Source organism: Colletotrichum costaricense (assembly GCF_030867565.1).
Source record: "Colletotrichum costaricense strain IMI 309622 chromosome Unknown Scaffold_13.1, whole genome shotgun sequence".
NCBI classification, from domain to species: domain Eukaryota; kingdom Fungi; phylum Ascomycota; class Sordariomycetes; order Glomerellales; family Glomerellaceae; genus Colletotrichum; species Colletotrichum costaricense.
Window position 1 is genome coordinate 902,042 of NW_026848242.1, and position 19,124 is coordinate 921,165.

Here is a 19,124-nt window from a genome sequence, read left to right on the forward strand (position 1 = left end):
TCGCGCGCATGAACATCCCCCACACATTAACACCAGAATCACATGCTACCCATGCTGCCAATGGCTGCCACACCTACGGATACTTGCTACCCATCCGTACGGATACAACCCGCAGCCTGCCGAGTACATAGTGTACCTTATGTAGGAAGTACTCTTGCAGATGCTCAACGTCCCACTTACTCCTATTGGAGCCCTGGCACAGCGGCTCAACACGTCAACCCGGTCACTCTTTGCCTGAGCTTACATTGGGCTAGAACACCCCAACTGATTCCATTCCACGGCGCACCCTCGACACCCTAAAAAACCACCTTACGCAGTGCCACTCACCCACTTACTGTACACTACTCCATACCTAACCGTACCAAACAAAAGTGCTCCCAGAAACGCGGGTTCGCACCTCTCTCTACATACACAGTACTGTTCCCTTCTCACGGCCTCGTTCCAGGCTGTCGTCATCAGGAAAACACAGAAAACCACGAAATCGCCACGCCCGTTACACTCGGGACGGGACTTTCGGTACAGATGTCGACAGGCCAGGCCGAGGTAGTACATTGATGCTTGTCTTCTGTCAAGTCTACTCTATTCCGGTCGTTCCACAGCCTACGCAGTATACGCCTCTCGTACTTCTGAACGCTGCTGCTCTGACCCTCCTACCGCTGAAGGTGCTTGAATGTTGCCACCGCTGGTAGCAAGCCTATATTCGCCCCTTTCTTCACCACCTCGTCTCGTCCTACTCCCTTACCCTTAGTTCTATTAGTTGTGCTTCTTCCCTCTTTTGATTCTTCTCACGAGCTTGTACCTTCTCTGCGTCTCTAAACGTTTCATTCCCTGCTTCCCTATCCCTTCCCTATCCCCCTCAGTGTACGTTCGACATCCCCTGTTGGAACCGAGCTCGGCCAAGGTCTCGAGTATAACATGGTTTCTGCACATCCCGCATCACTTCGAGTTTAACGTCCGGAACCTTATCCCAACTCCACGTTGTCTGTCACTTAATGACCCGTGTCTCCTGCGCATGCGAGCGCCTACTTTCCGACCGTCACTGGCATCAGCCCCGACACGCCCATCAGAGATCATGGATCCGGACGACGACTGGGACGGGGACGAACACTCTCACGACCTCATCCATGTCCCTCTCGACTCTCACCAAGGACGAACTGTGCTACCGAGTCCTATAGCCAAGGCCGTCAGTCTTGCCACTCGCTCAACATGTTTAGCAATCCGTGTTGGCACCCTTATCAGCTCGTACGGCTTCGATGCTGCCAAGTTCACCACTCTATCCAGTCTGGAGCTTAGCAGGGGCATACTCGAGGGAATTCTAAGCAGGTCTGGGAGAGATATGCTCGTACGTTCCAACAGCGACCTGGGCAGAGAAGATGCAGAAACTGTCCTGGAGAGGAGCTTGGAGCACTTGCATAGTGCCATGTCACAAATCGTTTTCTGGACTACGACCGGCTTTCAGATGACGAGTACCACCATTTCCGTCGCTTCAGAGATATCTCAGCTTCTTCTCTCGTCTCTCGACCAATTCTTTGGCTCAACTGACTCTTCACGTGCCATTGCGAGCATCATTACTTTAATTCGCCGCGAGTTTCAGAATCCTGCGACTGGTGTGGAGGGTGAGCGTGTGGGTGTTGTAGATCTGGTCATGGGCTTGTGCGCGTTGGCCTACCTGCAGCGCAAATGTCGACGTTTCCTCGATGAAGAGACAAGACGACTTGGCCACGATGAGATCGTTTGGGATGTCGTTGTACTCAACGACGGGGAGCGGGTCGACATTCACGAAAACAGCCTGTACGGTGTGCACAAAGGCCGCTACAAAAGCAAAGGTCCCGATATTTTGGTTTCCATCCCTGGAGATCAACCGAGTCCTGGTATACTAGCGACTATCGAACGACATGGCGAGCGAGAAACCAGCGAAGACGAAGACGACTACGACCTGCCAGAAATTCGCCTGAAGAATCAGATCATGCGGTCTATGCCTGCAGATACAAGCGTGTCCATCTCGACAACGACCTTGACGAGGAAGATGATTACTGTGGATTTCACGGGACCTGAGCCCCCAACTTTGACACCGCCTCCAGGCGTCGAGGTCGTCGAGCGAGAAGTTCTTTCATCTTCAGAGGGTCCAAAGGAGCAGTTGGTGAGGCATCAAGACGTCCCGACTTACCGGGTCGTCTACAGAGTCGACAAGAGCAAACATCGAAACACAACAATCCAAGGCTTCGAGGAGGCAGAAGACAACTCTGGAAAAGTGGAATCACTAGACGACACCGAGGAGTCGGATGGATACGGTCGAAATGACGAAAAGGACGAACCGCCACCCGTACCACCCAAGAAGGCGCTGACGTCTGCCCCGGCCACTATTCCGAGGTCAGATGCGACATCCAACCCGACCCCTCGTCGAGCAAAGGTTGGTCCTGGTTTTCCCTCGACTTCACCCGGCAATCGAGTCTCTCAGATCCCAACGCCCAAGCAGAGTCCCGAAAACGCGCCAAACCAAAAGCGACAGCGCGCGCCTCTAGGCCCCCTGCCAGTGCGGGCACGTCAGGAGAGTGCCGTCTCCTCGCACGCCGAAGCCACCAAGCCCAAGAGAACCAAAGGCGAGTCCTTGTCAAGTAGCAAACCATCAGAGAAGCCCGCAACCGAGAAAAAGGGAGGCATCAGGCAAGCCTTGAAAAGGGGTACCAGCTCAAACATCTCCAACCTCTTCCATCGAGACGGAACCGGCACCGGCACCGGCAGTTCGCAGCCCACGGGGAAGCCCAAGCAGCCGGCAAAGACTTTTACAAGAGATGGAACAACACGTACCTCTACTCAGCCCAACCGTTCATCCCAGACTCGGGCCATGGGCCCGACTGCTGCCTCTAGCTCAAGAGGCCGGGCCTATGAGAACCCCTCACCTGTACCTCGCAGCTCTTCGCGAGCCAGTTACATCTCTGTGCACGAGCGACGTCGAGACTCTATTGTGTCACAGACGGATACCTACTCCTTCCACGCCGTCGACGGATATCGACCCCAGTCTCCGGGGTACACTCGCCGTGACGGCATGGGCCAGCCCAGCATCCCCAAGTCGCGGTCAGAGAAGGACATGAACGATCAGAAGCCACCATCGCCGATGAAGTCCAGGAGAGCGCGTTCCCACGTCAACACACCGAGTCTCTACAGCATCGCCAACACCGGCTCCCAGACGTCTCTGGTTTTGTCATCGTACTATCAGAAGAGCGCATACACCGACTCCGAAGCCATCGACACCTTGAGGCGGGCAGGCACAGTGGATGGTGTTTTCCCGGCATTCCACCTGCTCCGAAACATTACGCGGTACATGCGTTTCTCTTCCGCGTCGTACGGGTCCAACTTTCTCAAATTCATGGGCATCTCCAAGGACATGCCCCTGATCAAAGCGTTAGACGACACACATCACGAGATCCGCTCCTTTGCGCACCACACGGAATCCGAGTCCACAAGCATCCTCCTCGCCTCCTTCGTCGACGCCCAGGGCGGATCCGACACCACCGGCTCGACCGGCACCGGCGTCCCCTTGGTCCACTACATATCTCTCGACCACGAATCCAAAGCCGTCGTCCTCGCGTGCCGCGGCACCCTCGGCTTCGAGGACGTCCTGGCTGACATGGCCTGCGACTACGACAACCTCTACTGGCGCGGCAAGTCCTACAAGGTTCACAAGGGCATCCACGCCTCCGCCCGCCGCCTCCTCTACGGCGGCGACGGGCGCGTCCTCTACACCCTCAAGGAGGCCCTCGACGAGTTTAGCGACTACGGCCTCGTCCTGTGCGGCCACTCGCTCGGCGGCGGCGTCACGGCGCTGCTGGGTACCATGCTCGCTGAGCCCTCACCGTCGGGCACGGGCTTCGTCACGACCTCGGATCCGCACCGCCGGCTCCTCGGCGACGGACGCCTCCTCGACGCCGACACTACGCACGTCTGCCTCCCCTCGGGCCGTCCCATTCATGTCTACGCCTATGGCCCTCCCGGGACAATGTCCCCCGCCCTCCGCAAAGCCACGCGCGGTCTCGTCACCAGCGTCGTCCACGGCTGCGACCTCGTCCCCTTCCTCTCCCTCGGCGTCCTGCACGACTTCCAGGCCGTCGCCCTCGCCTTCAAGAGCGACAACCACGAGGCAAAAGTCGAGGTCAAGCAGCGGATATGGCAGGCTTTCCAGTCCGGACTGGCGGAGAAGTGGTACACCAACAGCGGCTCTCGCTCCTCCTCCTCCCTGGCCGCCGGCGCCGACGAGGATAAATGGAGCATATCGGCGCTGACGACGCTTCGCTCCAGCATGATGAGCCTGAAGCTGCTGCCTCCCGGCGAGGTGTTCATCGTCGAGAGTCAGCGTGTGCTGAGGCGCGACGCTTTTCTGGTTTCTGACGAGGAGTCTATCGGCCGGCCTGCGCAGCGGATCGTGCTCAAGTACGTTAGGGACGTCGAGTCGCGCTTCAGAGAGGTGCGGTTCGGGACGAGCATGTTGATTGACCACAGCCCGGCCAAGTATGAAGAGGCGTTGAATAAGCTGCGGTTCGGAGTTGTTGAAAGTTGAGAAGCAGTATGAGGGGGGATTTCTTTTCTACGGGCGAGAGGAAAATCACACAAACATGAACACAACACGCCCCTTTTTATTTTCCTTTGTCGCGGACATATGGTCCGATTCACCCTTATATACCCCATACATCCCCGAGTGTGAGATAATTATACAATTTCTTCAAATGTTGAGTTATCATTTTAGCCTGGTCATGTAAAGAAGACATGCAAAGTTTGGGACGGAAGGATCTGGGAAAGGAAGTCGGGGAAAGAGTCTAGGTTGTGAAGAGATGATGAGGATATAGATGAAACCAACTCAGAACATCTGTGAATACAGAGGTGTATCCCAAAATTTATTATTGATACAAAGTGACGCAAGATTTATTTACTTATTCTTCTGAATGTTCTTCAGTTTGGTCATCGTCCGTACCCCTACGGCTTTTCCGTCACAATCTTGCCGTCCTTGTCATAAAAGATCTCCTTGACCTTGACAGACCGCAGGTGATCCACGCCCTTGCTCAGCTCGCAGTCGTGGTGGAAGAGCCACCACTGGCCCTTGAACTCGACAATGGAGTGGTGCGTCGTCCACCCCAGCACGGGCTCGAGGATCCGTCCCCCGTACGTAAAAGGGCCCAGAGGGCTCTCGCTGGTGGCGTAGCAGAGGTAGTGCGTGTCGCCGGTCGAGTAGGAAAAGTAGTACAGCCCGTCCCTCTTGTGCAGCCACGCGGCCTCGAAGAAGCGGCGGTCGTGGTCGTCGGCGAGGATGGGCTTCCCCGTCTCGGGCGCGAGGATCTGAATCTCTTGGACCTCGCCATCGAACTGGTGCATGTCGCCCGTCAGCTTGGCCACGCGCGGGCCGAGCGCGTAGACGCCCTCACCGCTGGGCTCCTGGGCGCCGAGCCACTGCTTCTCGAAGACTTCGTTGCCCTTTTGGTAGCACTGCAGCTGGCCGCCCCAGAGACCACCAAAGTAGAGGTAGCCCTGGCCGTCGTCGTCGACGAAGCTGGCCGGGTCGATGCTGTAGCTGCCCTTGATGGGTTCCGGGTCCGGGGTGAAGGGGCCCTCGGGCTTATCCGAGACGGCGACGCCGATGCGGAAGACGTCCTGCTTGTCGCGGGCGGGGAAGTAGAGGTAGTATTTGCCGTCCTTGTAGGCGGCGTCGGGAGCCCAGAGCTGCTTCGAGACCCAGGGTACGTCTTCGGTCTTCAGAACGACGCCGTGGTCGACGACGGGCTCGAGGGGATCCAGCGATGATGTGCTGAAGACGTGGTAGTCGGCCATGTCATATTGGTCTCCATTATCGTTGAACTTGATGTCGGTCTCGCGGTCGTGAGATGGGTAGATGTAGACTTTGCCATTGAAGACGTGGGCTGAAGGGTCGGCCGTGTAGAGGTGGTTGATGAGGGGCGCCATTGTGAATGTATGTGGGATGGGGGAGGGGAGAAAGTGGGAGTGCGGGGGAGAGAATGCGGGGGTTGAAGGTGGTTGTTGGTGAAATTGGGGTCAAATGGGGAAACCAAGCATGCCACTTTGGGTGTCTTGAAGAATAGGATAGGACGATGTTGCAGATTGCCTACTTGCAATAAGACAAAGACGATCAAGGATATTCTGCAGAGACCGATGGGGCGCAAAAGAAAAGCCTTGGGAGGTGATCATTTATATGCCAAATAGCTGCCCTCGAGTATTCTCCACCGTCAAAAGGGTTCAGGCGTCTGGATGAATGTGAAAGTGGTGATGTTGGCCCGGCAGAGTGGAACACGGGACGACTAGCCAGCGGCCTTTGAATTTACCCAGCGCATTTTCCCGGTTTACCCCATCCTGGGCACACCCCCCACCCGCACCACGAGTTGGAGGACTGAACCTGGACACTGGTGACAGTTGCAATCCAATACAGGTGCATGATGCTGCGGTGGGCCAACCGTGGACCTTCTCGGGAGATGCAAAACCAATCTCTTGTGTGCCATGCTGGTCCTGGTGAAGTCATATTAACGCCGTAAGGCACTTCTTTTGAGCGTCCAACATGATTTCTATCGTATTTTGATTTCGACTGAGATATGTTTCGGATAGTAAATAAATACCAAAAAATGCAAGAAAATAATGTTGGACGCTCAATCTCGCCCCTTTCAGGATGAGACCCCGCGCTACCCAAGTTTTACCGCCGAAATCACAAGGCAGCGTAGGATTCGAACCCCGTCGGTAGGTTATTGGTAGTCTTTGTGACTCCATGGCTACGATACGCCGTCGCTTGCACCATTGAGCCAAAGGTGGCTCAATGAACTTGTAATTAGGCAGTGTTGCGGTCCGCTCGCCTATGGACCTTCCTCCACGGCGTCAGCAAGGTTCGTGGAGGCCGAACGGGTTGCTTAGCATCGTGGGATGGAAAAGTCTGGAAGCCTAAAGTGAGGACATGAAGGTGCGTCCTCTTTGGGTCCAAAGCTTGATCATCGATATTGTTCTCCCTCTCACGCCCGACTGCTGAAAATAAGGGTCAGCCGCACATTAGCATTCATCAAGGCACGGCGATATAGCCTAAGTCTCAGAAGCGCAGTGGCAGTGGTGCGGCTCGTAAGGGAGCTTGAATTCAGAACCGCCAATGATGACTGCGCTTTGGCTCGCCATCATGTGTTCCAGTCTTCTCTTGGTCTTTTCTTTGATGCGCAGACAGCTGACAGTGCTGGTTCGGCTCAACCAGCCGCGCAGCAGCTGTTCAGAAGTCCTGAATGCCGGTTTGGCCCCGTGTGGTTTGGGCTCCCTCGTCTGCATCGCTGGCCCACTCGGGATCCTCTTCATCGAACCAGGCTTCCTCGGCATCACGTCTCTCCATGACGTCGTAGTCTTCGTTGTCGTCGATCAGACTGTAATCGAAATCCTCGTCGTGGCCTCGGACAAAACGTTCCGTGAGAAACTCATGCCATCTCTGAAGGCCATCTTCCTTTGTCTTTGTTTTGGAAAGATCGGCTTCAGTTGTGAAATCTCTCGCGGGCTCCAACGTTGTAGTGTTATCAGTTGATGATTTCAAGTCGGCAAGACGAGCCTCGCCCCTGAGCAGGGAGCTCTCTAGAACTCCAGAGTAGCCCTTGGCCTTGCCTTCGACCTCACGCTCGGCTGGTGTCTGGAATTTGCGAACCAAGCTGTCATATAGTAGGGGGTCTGGAAAGAACATTAGCTAAGTTGATAGTGAAGTGAAACCAAATCCCGCATGTCCAAGTCACCAAGACCGCTCAAGAAAAAAGGAAGAAAGGGTATGCGGAGAGACGGACCTGCCAGCTCGTGTTCAGCGTCAGAAAAGTACTTTGGATGTCTCTCTAGATACTCTCGACGACGGTTTCGAGACCGGATATTCTTGGCTACTGTTGGCGACCTGGGTGGACGTGGCGTCGGCTTCTCGAAGGGCAGACTTTGCGACTGATGCTCAGGCTCTGTGAAGGAGGGCATCTTCACTTCAGGCCAGGTGCTTTCGGAATCAAGTATAAATGGTAGGCGTATAATATCACAGATACGATATGAGGAAACCTGGCTTTAGTTGAGTTCCGTAGATGAAGGCACCAAAGTGGATTAGACGAGACTGTAGATGTTCGTGTCTGGTTACAATTACCTTCAGCGATGAAAGATGTCACTGTTTAAAATGTGGGTCGCGACAAAGGTAGGGACAGGGTACTTGTGTACCTCAAGTAAGGAAGTCCCTCCTGGGTGCGAACGCAAATCCAGATGTACATCTTTTCGGATAATATGACTGCAGGACAAAATGCACTCGCACGATTTGATAACTTGCAGAACCCCACGAAAGCACTGGATCCACGACTTGCAGAACACCTTGTCGAAGATCGACGTTTTGCCTACCAGCCGATATATCCTTGGTTTCGGGCCAGGCGGGTGCAAGATCTCGATGGAAGGGCACGGTACTGGGGAGCTTAGTTTGTGGCTGGGGAACGAGGATATCCTCAGGCTCTTGTCCTTGCACAAGGAATTAATAGGGCGTTTAGTGGAATTGTCCGCTTTTTTCGATGTCCATATCCTCCATAAGTGACAATACTGAGGTATGGAGCACTTGAGTAAGGTACCTTGGACGGGAGGGTCGGGCTGCTCAAAGCAGGCCAATTGGCTGTTTATTGGGGGTGGGGCGGAGGCACATCGACGTGGCCCGGCGCAGAGAGCAATACGGCCAATTAATAGGGGGGAAGGCGAGAAAAACGTTGGCTGTTAACGGGAAATGAGATACAAAGGAGGGAAAAAGCAGGATTTGAGCCGGACATTGAAGCCGGTTAGGTGCCTTTTTACGGATGGTCTACGGATCCATGGACCATTCATGTGGGCTTGCACTTTGCAAGGCGTGGTAGCCGCATGGGTATCCCATCCCACGCGTCGTTTGCCCTTTTTCTCTCTACGAATGAATGGTAATATTGGGCTGTCAAGGCATATCTGGATGTTCTGTGTTGTCTGTGATTTTGTGTCTCTGTCTCTCGAGTCTCCCTCTACAAGTTACAACCCAGCGCGACCCCGGGATATGACAGCCAGCCAGCCCACTGGTGCTTAACTGGACTTGATCTGGTGGTTCACATCCATTCGCATTGACTTAGTGGACGGCAAAGCTAGGCATCTTGCACCATTTCTACTTGTTTTCTGTTGCATCGTCTTTCTTTTTCCCGTTTAGTCTCTGCCTCTTGTCTCTGAGTACTGAGTTGGGTATCTCAAGTTTTCAACCCCATTACCCTCTCATTCCTCTCTGTCTTTTCATTCTGAGATTTTGCCCGGTCTTCCTTTTTGGGATATCCTAGGCCCATCTCACTCACTCATTTATCACATCTTCTTTCTTGTCTTGTCTTGCCTCTCAATTCCCCAGGTGCCCGTCATCCCCCTTTAATACTCTGTACTTACCACACTTACATTCCACTTTTGTCAACTCACCTCACCGTATCATACCGTATTTCACCGTGTCCATCTACGTTGGAAGAATCGCCCTTCCCCCCTCATCCTCTTCCTCTTCTTCGCCGCAGTCAGAGAGGCTACAGTACGAGGCACCTGATACCACTTATTCACCCACCTCTCATGCCACCCGTCCCATCCGTTCCTCCTCCTCTCGGCGTGTCTCAACCTCAGTCCACTTGATCCATCATCCAAGGAAACGACGACCCGCCGGAACAAAAGTCCATCGGCACACGGCTGCCATCACGTCCACGGCAACGGCGGCGACCACGCGACAAGACGCGCAAGACACGATACCACACCGAATTTCATTTGAGCAACGTACCGTCGTACACCGTACCGTCCCGTCCCAAAGGAAGAAAAAAAAGCCTCGCTCCCATTCGCACGCTGAATGTGACCCTCCCATACCCATGGGTACTGCTGGGGATATCAGAGCTCGTCTCCGGGCAAAGTTCTCACGGAGGAATTCGGCTGCCCCATCTCTAGCTTCCAACAAGAGCACCGGCGATGCTCACAACTCCCAGGCAACTGATGGGACGAGTCTCACACGGCAATCCTCGGCCGTTGCATCCGCTTCGGCTCCAAGGTCCAGAGCAAGCTCCCACCACCCGCCTCACACGCCAATCTCGCCCTTGCCCTCGCGCTCGCCGACTCCACACGAGCCACACCATCACCTTCAGACACAGCCACAGTCCACCACACTACAACCCCCCGGCAGCAGCCATGGCGACCACTTGCTGCAGCCGAAATTGAAGGCAATTACGGCTGAGGGTTCCGCTGCTGGGGCTGCAGAGGGTGAAGCCGACAGTGAGGAAGGGCAGCTCCCGCCACAGTCGTCGTCCTCAAGCAAGTCCCATCTATTGGACCACCAACAAAAACAACGCCACGAGCCCCAAATCAATCACGACAGTCATGGTGATGAAGAAAATAACTTTCATGATGCACCTCTCAGCAGCGACGAGGTTTTAGTAAGGGAAGAGAATCCCATAGTCACAGCTACTACGGGTACCAACAACGATCAAAGACCCGCAAGCAGCGCCAGCGCCAGCGCCAGCGCCAGCAACAAGGTCAGAGACAACTCGACCGGGACTGGGGACGATCAGGACGCTCATAAGCCACACCCCGACCTCGACCTCGACCGTGACTCGCTGGCCCCAATGCCGCCCGCCGCGTCTCAAGGACGCTTAGCTAGCGAACTGACTGCCAGCAACGATCTACGCCCAGCCGCAACAACCACAACCGCAACCACAACCACTCCCCCTACCGCAGCTCCCACTACCCTCAACAACCTCCCAAGCATCCACGAGGACCAAACCCCACCCGGATTTGACGACCCAAAACAGAGACTTCATCTATCGCAGTCGGATCACTCGCACCAGCCACTACCGCCAAAATTTGGCGCAGCTCCCACCGTTACCCTTCAGGCGGTCTCTGCCGAGGACCTCAACGACGATCAACACGATCCCCTCAGCCATGCCCTCGGCACCCCGACGCCTCTCGCAACCGCCATCCTACCGAGTTCGCCCTTGTCCTCCCGCCCAGAGGCGCCTCCCCGACGACAAAGTCTTATACCTAATCGTCAAACCACTCTGATTCGAAATCTGCTCGAAGGACGTGTCGAAAACGAAGCTAGGCCAGCCAGCGCCGATTCTTTGCTCCCCAACATCGCAAACATGGTCACCCGCAAGGTCTGGGTTAGGCGCCCCGGTGCTTCTGCCACACTCATCACTGTCAACGAGGACGACCTGGTCGATGACGTGCGCGACATGATTTTACGAAAGTACGCCAACTCGTTGGGCAGGCATTTCGATTCCCCCGATCTCACACTACGGATATGCCCGCGAGAGCAGAGACAAGATCGTATGCTTGGCCCCGAGGAGCCCGTGGGCCGTACACTCGATGCATACTTCCCTGGTGGTCAGAATGTCGAAGAGGCTCTGGTGATTGATATCCCAGCCCGGCGCACACCGAGGCCATCACCGCGCGCCCCAACTCATGCTACAACAATTTACTACAACGACGAAGGCCGGCCCTCCGAAGCTGGCGAGGGATATTTCCCTCCGGTTGCAAATGCGGCTGCTCTGCCGTCACCAAATCTACCAGTGCCGGTTGTAGCTCCTGTTACCGTCCCTGCAACACATCCCGCGCATCCTGCCCATCCAGTTCATCCAGCGCATGCCCTCACTGCGCATACTCAACACTCGATCGCAATTCTCGGTACAGGCCAAGTACCGCCAATACCCTCGCCGGGAGGCACGAGGTCTCGTGCTTACAGGGAACGCCCAGAACGCCCTCGTCTTGGGAGAACCCATACCTCCTCACCTACGATACTGAACCAAGTCAATGCACAATCCATGGCGGCCGCAGCTGCTGCTGCCGCACATCCCACCCACTCATTCCACCCACGCCTACCGCCTTCTCGGACGCAGTCGAACACTTCGGAGCAATCCAACGCCCAACCGGCTGCTCCACCGCTTCCGACACCGCCCGCTCCGGAAGTACAGCCTGCGAGAGTTGCGACTCCCCCGCCCAGGATTGCTTCTCCTAGGCCAGCAAGTTCTCGGCCTAAAAAGAAGAAAACGGTAGATCATCCAACTCTGCCCGCTGGCATATTGAATGGCGGTGTGCCGCCTATCAACGTGTTGATCGTAGAGGACAACCCGATCAACCTCAAGCTGCTTGAGGCTTTCGTCAAGCGTCTGAAGGTTAGGTGGAAAACGGCGGTCAATGGCCGAGATGCCGTCACCATGTGGAGGACCGGAGGTTTCCATCTTGTTCTGATGGACATTCAACTGCCCATCATGAGCGGATTGGAAGCCACTCGGGAGATCCGCAGATTGGAGAGAGTCAACTCGATTGGTGTCTTCTCTTCGTCGGCAGGTAGCGCACCTGAAGCCCCGAATGGCGAGCCCGAGGAGAAGGACAAGTTGACCAATATGGAGCTCTTCAAAAGTCCGGTGATTATCGTGGCCCTTACTGCCAGCTCCCTCCAAAGCGACAGACACGAGGCCTTGGCGGCTGGCTGCAACGATTTCCTTACGAAGGTTGGTACTCATCTACACTTCAATGCCTACTAGTCCACCATACTAACGTGATAACTATAGCCCGTGAACTTCGTTTGGCTAGAGAGGAAGGTCATGGAATGGGGTTGCATGCAGGCACTCATTGATTTTGATGGCTGGAGGAGATGGAAAGACTTTTCTCAGCAGAATGACGAGGCTGAAGCCAAGAAATCGGCCGCATTGAAGACGAAAGCAAAGAAGAATCGATTGTCGATGACTTCGGTGCCAGCATAGAAATGCAATAACGCTCAGAAGCGTTAGCAGGGAACAGTGGTTATGCGACAACGGCTTTCGCCACACTTTTTGCTGAAGGCCACAGTATTGGTGGTACTGCGAGCCTTCAATGAGTCTTTTTTGTCCCAATGGTCTCTCATGAGACTTGGCTTAATGAACATGACGGCAACAGACGGACTCCGCTCTTAGGTATGATTATAGCAGGCTTGGTGCTCATCTCTGTTGCAAGGGACCAGCATTTTGTCCAAGTCTACTCGTCGTTTGGTTGCATGGACGCAACGGTTCGGTTTAAGAGATGCCCCGCATAGAATATACGAAGAGGGACGCGCAGAATGATACCATAGAGCGCGTATGCATGAGAGAATAATCATAATGGATTCAGCAACGCATATAATAGAGGATTTTGCTGAGATGACACGCATTGATCGTGACTTCATGTTTGGCCTGGTAGGTATACTGTATTGAGGTGAAGGATATGGCTCAATTGTGATCTCTAGAGACGTTTGCACGGTAAAGAAAATGACGAGAGGTGCCTGACCAGACCCGAGTTCACCCTATCTGAGTTCTATCGATTGTACTCAACGGGGGGGACAAGACGGGATTATCTGATAACCGGAAGACGGATGTTGAAGACCGGTAGGTGGGTCTGAGTCCGGAGCTTGGGAGACGGTTTTCGGTCCTGTCCTGTCCTGAGGCACAAGGCCAATTGAGCAAGGCAAATTATCCGCGATGTGGTCCGTGCGCGTTCTCCTAAGAAAACGAGAGAAAAATTGGTCGGAGCTTTAAAAAGTCTCCCTTCTTCACAAAACAACCACACCCACGTTTTACTTAAGCTCCCAAATGGTTGCTTCGCCGTAAAATCGGTGCAATCCACGGCGCACCTTCTGCGTCGAGATAATACCCCTTTCTTTTTTTCTTGCTTTGTACACAATGTCGGCACGAGCGGGCTCGTCATTGTCGCCATTGGTCCTCGCGACCAAGTGGTGCGATGCGTCCGCCGCCGCGTATGCGGGCTCGCGATGCGCCTTTTCGACGACGCCGGTCCAGTCGAGAAGGAGCAAGGCGCAGCACAGGATGCACGAGTTCTTCAAGCTTGGTAGAGGTGCCAAACTGAGAGACTCTGAGAACGGTGTCTATTACTTGGGCGGCTCCAGGGACCAGCCGTTCCCGATGAACCCGTTCTTCCGGAGCGAACCCGTGCTGAGCGAGAGGCTGAGGGACGAGGTCTACCGGAGGGTCACGGTGGCCAAGCAGTCGCTGAAGCTCGTCTCGGCGGAGCTGGGTATCGATGTTCGCCGCGTCGCTGCCGTGGTGCGGATGAAGGAGATCGAGAAGCAGTGGGTAACAGAGGTAAGCATAACCATTCATTTAATCCATCAAATCCCCCCTTCGGTGGATTCATCCTCCACCCACCCCAGCATCATGATGATCAACTTTCCAAAATTCGATTAGTCTTGAAGACGCAACATATGGTTACACCTTGGCACTGCGAGCCTCTCTGATTTGCTACTATTTAAATTCTCAACTCATGTTTCGCACATCATTTCAGACGTATACAGTCTTTGCTGACTTGAGGAACCTTCTTCGCAGCGCAAACCACTAGCTCGACCTTATGCCCAGGCCATCATGAACATGCTTCCCCAGACTTACCTGTCGGACGCAGGAAGAGACCAGAGGCCCCACGAGCCCGTGAATGAGATCCACGTCCACAAGCTCACGATGCAACAACTCTTCGTGCCCGTGTCTGAGTCGCGGCAATTCAATAGAGAAGACGCCGCAAAGGCCTTCCATAGAAACATGCTTTCGATTGACGATCGCTCACCGCACAAGGAGCTCATTGACATGAGGAGGGCGGCCGCCAACGGCGGCGACAGAGCTGAGCTGACGCGCAAGTTCCGCGCCGAGACGAGGGCACAGGAGGACAGGTTGGTCGAGAGAGAGCGCAAGCGTCTCGAAAAGGTCGAGGAGGAGACGACGCGTGTTGATACCGGTCGTTTCGAGTTCAGATTCAAGGAGATGAACGTCGAGACCGTCGGAAAGAACGGCCGCAGCAGAGGAGGCGTCGGCTGGAGATACGGTGTCCCCTTCTATGACCGCAGGAAGGGCGAGACGAAAATTCCCACATCGGTGCCTTGAACGTGTCCAACCCAGGCCTTACTGCCTATTGCCGACTACATCACACCCGGCGACGGCACGCTGGAGGAGGAGAAGCGGCTCAAAAACAGTCACTAAAACCAATCAGAAGATGAACTGAAGTCATGTTGGCTCAGTTCTCGTGTGGACGCTTTACGATAAAGCGTCTGTGTCTATCAACTGTACTTATATACATGTAACCCTATATGACGACGGACTCAAGCGGAGGGGCGCGCTTCAAAGGATGAAGCTTCAATCCAGCCCAGCAAGAAATTCATTTTATTCCTTCCAATAAGCCCTTTTTTTCCTATCAAAGCAAATACTTTGTATGTGAGACCCAGTCGACTACTTTACGTCCGTCATCAGCATTTACTACCAGGTTTGACCTGATACGGCTGATGTCGTCTGGCGAGAGACGACATCTGTTCTGGACATACGCCTCGACTGAACCGTACTCCTCGCGGAGTGCAGCCAGCGTTGCAAGCATGTTTTCCTTCCTGAGCGGGGTTTAGCAATAGGTACAGTAGGTGATTGAGTGATGGTGAGCAAGCACATACCGAGATCCAATCATGCGCCTAGCCCCCTCGGGGTTCCCCTTCATGGCCTCGGTAGCGAGAAGGTGCTGAATAATCTCCTCCCTCCGATCCTGGAGACCAATGTCGGTGAGGCTGTACTCGTGGGCCACGACCTCGTCCGAGACGCCGCAGAGGCTGAGAATGAGGGCGCAGATGATTCCCGTCCTGTCCTTGCCAGCGGTGCAGTGGATGAGCAGCGGAGTCGGGGGTTCGGTGGAGGCGAGGTGAGAAAGGATGGTGTGGAAAGGGTCGTTGGGGTGGTCTGCCTCCGAAGCGGCGCGGAGGATGTCGGTGTAGGCCTTTGTGAAGCCCTACGGAAACGTTTGTTTTAGAATTTTCACACATAATCTCACAGAGTGGCTTGCAGAAGAAGAAACTCACCTCGGGCCCGTTACTAGAGTAATTCCGGTACCGTAAGGCAATAGCTTCGGGGCCGTAGTCCATGTCCCGAAAGACGGGGACAAAGATGCGGGTGGCGCCGGGCCACTCGCGGACGTCGCAGCTCGTGCCAGCCTTTGCGAGGCGCTCGAGCTCAATGGCGGAGCGGAGGTCGTAAACGTGGGTGATGTTGAGGTTCTGGAGGCGAGCGACGCCGTCGTCGGTGAGGCGGGAGGGCTCGGCGGAGCGGAAGAGGATGCCGGGCTTGACGATGCGGCCGGCCGGGAGGGCATCGACGGGATAGCCGCCGGCGTCGCGAAAGTTGGGGAGACCTGGGATCTGGTGGAAGGGGGGCGTGGGGAGGTCGACTTTGGGGCGTGATTCCGTCATTGTGTTGTCTCTGCTTGTCTCGTGTTGCTATACGAGTTGGAGGGGAAGTCAACGAGCGAGAGGTCAACGTTTACGCTGTGGAACGGATGAGATGAACAACAAGGTTGTGGACTGGATCTGGTTAATGGTAGTGTGTACGGAGTATTCGCATTCTGTAGATGGGTGCACCGCGGCAATGGGCATCGTCGGATGTGGCCTCTGCGGGGGAGGATTGCGGCATCCGAGGCATGTCGTTGGGTAGGCTCGGACCTGCCCACCTTTGGGCCAACATGCGCGCGCCTTTGGGCGTAAGTGGGAAGCAGCATCAAGTCAAGGTCAACTAATCCAGGTTGCTCTCTTCACCGAGAACTGACTAACAAATTCCGTCCTTATCCTGCATGTGGAAGTGGATATGTGGTGAGGAGAAGCAAGAGCAACATGTAGAACAGGCCAGGAAATAGCTTCTAACACGGAGTCTAACTCTCGTACCTGCCGAGGTGAAGAATGGCCCGACTGGGTGTACCGAGTGTCCGTATATTGATCTACCTTGGTAGGAACCCAGCGCTTCGGTTCACCCAGTCTTGCGGGCAGTCTTCATCAGCAGCTCAGAAACATGGCCAGTCAGCAACATGAGAAACATGAAAGATCGATCACAAATGTCATCATTAGGCAGGTGCCGTCCGAGGTTTGTTTCCAACACTGCCAGATTCGGGCCGTCCAAGAGCAACGACAACAGGGAGGAGTACTTGGGTCGGAAGTGCTCAAAACATCAGAATCTAGGTCAAATTACATAGTAGGGTCATGTCACATCGTCCGAGGGCCCAGTCGACCAGTGTCATGGAAGCGCTGTGCTATTACGGCCAGGTGACTGTCTGGCACAGCTGAAGTGAGACTGCTAATCTGCTCAGATGCTGCCGATGATGCCCACCTTACCTTACTGCATACCTAGTCAACTCATCGTGTTAATGAGGTCGAGTTCCTCCTTCTTGGTTCCAAAGAGTAGAGGCATCTCATCTCGTACCTGACAGGTCTGACGTCCTCGATGCATGCACCTTCCCCTGACGCAGGCCAGCAGAGCAAACATGCAGAGTTTCCAAGCTGCGGCAGCTGCTCAGATTGACACCTGCCCGTCGATGGCTCCATGAGCCAGTGACCTTGAGCCCTCAAGCCCTGACCTGAACAACACCTCAAGGAGCAGACCGGGAACCTCTCAGGGCTAAGAAGACGGCCACATCCAATGACAGCAATGACAGCACCCCCCTGGGCCCCTGCACCAAAACTACGCGAACCTCCCACCTAGAGGAGTAGTCGCGTTCCTGACTGGCTCGTCGTCCGCGCTAAAGGCCTCGTGCTGCGTCATAGGGGACCAACTCATATCTTCCCAGATTTTCTTGACCTCTTTTTTTCCTACCAAGGACGCGCTGGGAGTTGGGGGACTTGGAGGGAATCCGACCGGTTTGAGACAAGCAAGATGGCGATCAACCTGTTTGTGTCTTTCCCACACCCTAGCGCCCTCCTCGTGGTGTGATTAAACCAACTGGCGCTGCTACCCTTCCATCTGACCCTGCCCACCTTAAATCACCTTGCTCGACTTTAGGTTGGTGTCATCATTACCTGCCAAGGTTGCCTTCACCACTACGCCTGTTCCCGTAGTAGAGAAAAAAAAACTTCGTTCGCAGCAGCCTTAATTTGAATAAGACCCCCCTCTCCCTTCCAGCCTACCCCGGTGAAGCTGCGACCATCGCTCATCCCAACCTCAACTCATCGTTCCGCTAAACCAACACTTCCAAATCCGCAAAAACTCTTACCCAACACATACGACTCCTCCAATCTAGCGGTCAACCACTGATAAAACGTAGTCCGAGATGGGCCTCTTCGGCATGGCAGCGAGCTACCTCGCCTTCTCCGTCCTCCACTTCTTCCAGTTCGTTCTGGCCGTCACCGTATGCGGCCTCTACGCCGTCGACCTCAACCGCGCTAGAAGTGAAGGGAGCTACACCGACGGGAAATGGGTGAGAAAATCTTCCATGCTCCAAAAAAACAGGGAGTTTCGGATGCAGAAACGAGGACTAACAACGCCCCCCAAAAAACAGGTCTTTGCTGTCGTGGTCGGCGCTCTCTCCGCCGTAACGGCTCTGCTGTACTTCATTCCCTTCATCCTGCGCTTCGCCATTGTCTGGATATGGGATGCCATCCTCTTCATCCTCTGGATCGCCCTGTTCGGTCTCTTTGGCAATGTACGTACACCGAAACCAGTTCCCTACCGATGCAAACCTACCCACTGCCCTCTCTCGCCATAATTACTCATACTAACTTTTGACCTGCCAGATGTACATCAAGGAGAACGCAGAGGGCGACAGCGGCATTCAGCGCATGAAGAACGCCGTTTGGGTCGACTTGGCCAACGCCCTTATCTGGCTCATCAGCGCCCTGGCGACTGCCGCCTACTGGTGGAGACACCGCGAGCGCCGCACCCGCTTCACTGGCCGTGGAAAGGTCTAAACAAACAATGCTCAAAGCGAACCGTGGCCTACTTCACAAGGGGTGATAGAGCTCTAGAGCTCGTCTACTGAGTAGATGAAAGTGGGCATTGTGCGAGTGTATGGTCGAGGTGAACGCTCGGGATCCGGTGATAATGTTGTTACGAGGCCGGTGTTCTGGAGTATTTTAATTCTGCCGCAAACACGATACCAAAACCCTGGCGAGGTTTATCTTGTATTTTTGCTTTCTTTCCACAATTCCAATCCTACGAGAGATCCTTGAGTCAGTCGCCGTCTTCGAACACCAGCTGTCCGAATTGGCTGTGAGGTTAATGAGAAAAGAAATCCGTGGTTGCCGACTTACTTGTTCACCATAGGCACATAAGACTGTCACCATATCCCTTGCAAACATGCTCCAGACTTACCCACGTGAG

General features: G+C 54.7%; 7 protein-coding genes across 7 annotated transcripts; 4 read left to right on the top strand and 3 right to left on the bottom strand.

The window, feature by feature from the left end:
* Nucleotides 1-1,072: 1,072 nt before the first annotated feature.
* On the top strand, nt 1,073-4,555 carry CCOS01_11738 (lipase; the record flags this gene model as incomplete). Its single annotated transcript, XM_060459889.1, has 1 exon — nt 1,073-4,555. The coding sequence occupies one exon, from the start codon at nt 1,073-1,075 to the stop codon at nt 4,553-4,555; it is 3,483 nt and encodes a 1,160-aa protein (XP_060309720.1).
* Nucleotides 4,556-4,968: 413 nt separating this feature from the next.
* On the bottom strand, nt 4,969-5,949 carry CCOS01_11739 (glycosyl hydrolase family 43; the record flags this gene model as incomplete). Its single annotated transcript, XM_060459890.1, has 1 exon — nt 4,969-5,949. One exon carries the CDS (start codon nt 5,947-5,949, stop codon nt 4,969-4,971), a length of 981 nt encoding a protein of 326 aa, XP_060309721.1.
* Nucleotides 5,950-7,243: 1,294 nt separating this feature from the next.
* On the bottom strand, nt 7,244-7,971 carry CCOS01_11740 (coiled-coil domain-containing protein; the record flags this gene model as incomplete). The annotated part of the gene is made up of 2 exons (XM_060459891.1): nt 7,244-7,686; nt 7,797-7,971. 2 exons carry the CDS (start codon nt 7,969-7,971, stop codon nt 7,244-7,246), a joined length of 618 nt encoding a protein of 205 aa, XP_060309722.1.
* A 1,898-nt stretch (nt 7,972-9,869) lies between these two features.
* CCOS01_11741 (response regulator receiver domain-containing protein) lies at nt 9,870-12,755 on the top strand (the record flags this gene model as incomplete). The annotated part of the gene is made up of 2 exons (XM_060459892.1): nt 9,870-12,503; nt 12,564-12,755. 2 exons carry the CDS (start codon nt 9,870-9,872, stop codon nt 12,753-12,755), a joined length of 2,826 nt encoding a protein of 941 aa, XP_060309723.1.
* A 930-nt stretch (nt 12,756-13,685) lies between these two features.
* On the top strand, nt 13,686-14,891 carry CCOS01_11742 (uncharacterized protein; the record flags this gene model as incomplete). Its single annotated transcript, XM_060459893.1, has 2 exons — nt 13,686-14,105; nt 14,346-14,891. 2 exons carry the CDS (start codon nt 13,686-13,688, stop codon nt 14,889-14,891), a joined length of 966 nt encoding a protein of 321 aa, XP_060309724.1.
* Nucleotides 14,892-15,198: 307 nt separating this feature from the next.
* Nucleotides 15,199-16,231, bottom strand: CCOS01_11743 (tyrosine phosphatase; the record flags this gene model as incomplete). Its single annotated transcript, XM_060459894.1, has 3 exons — nt 15,199-15,385; nt 15,446-15,774; nt 15,845-16,231. 3 exons carry the CDS (start codon nt 16,229-16,231, stop codon nt 15,199-15,201), a joined length of 903 nt encoding a protein of 300 aa, XP_060309725.1.
* A 1,844-nt stretch (nt 16,232-18,075) lies between these two features.
* CCOS01_11744 (uncharacterized protein) lies at nt 18,076-18,712 on the top strand (the record flags this gene model as incomplete). Its single annotated transcript, XM_060459895.1, has 3 exons — nt 18,076-18,222; nt 18,304-18,447; nt 18,539-18,712. The coding sequence occupies 3 exons, from the start codon at nt 18,076-18,078 to the stop codon at nt 18,710-18,712; spliced, it is 465 nt and encodes a 154-aa protein (XP_060309726.1).
* Nucleotides 18,713-19,124: the final 412 nt, after the last annotated feature.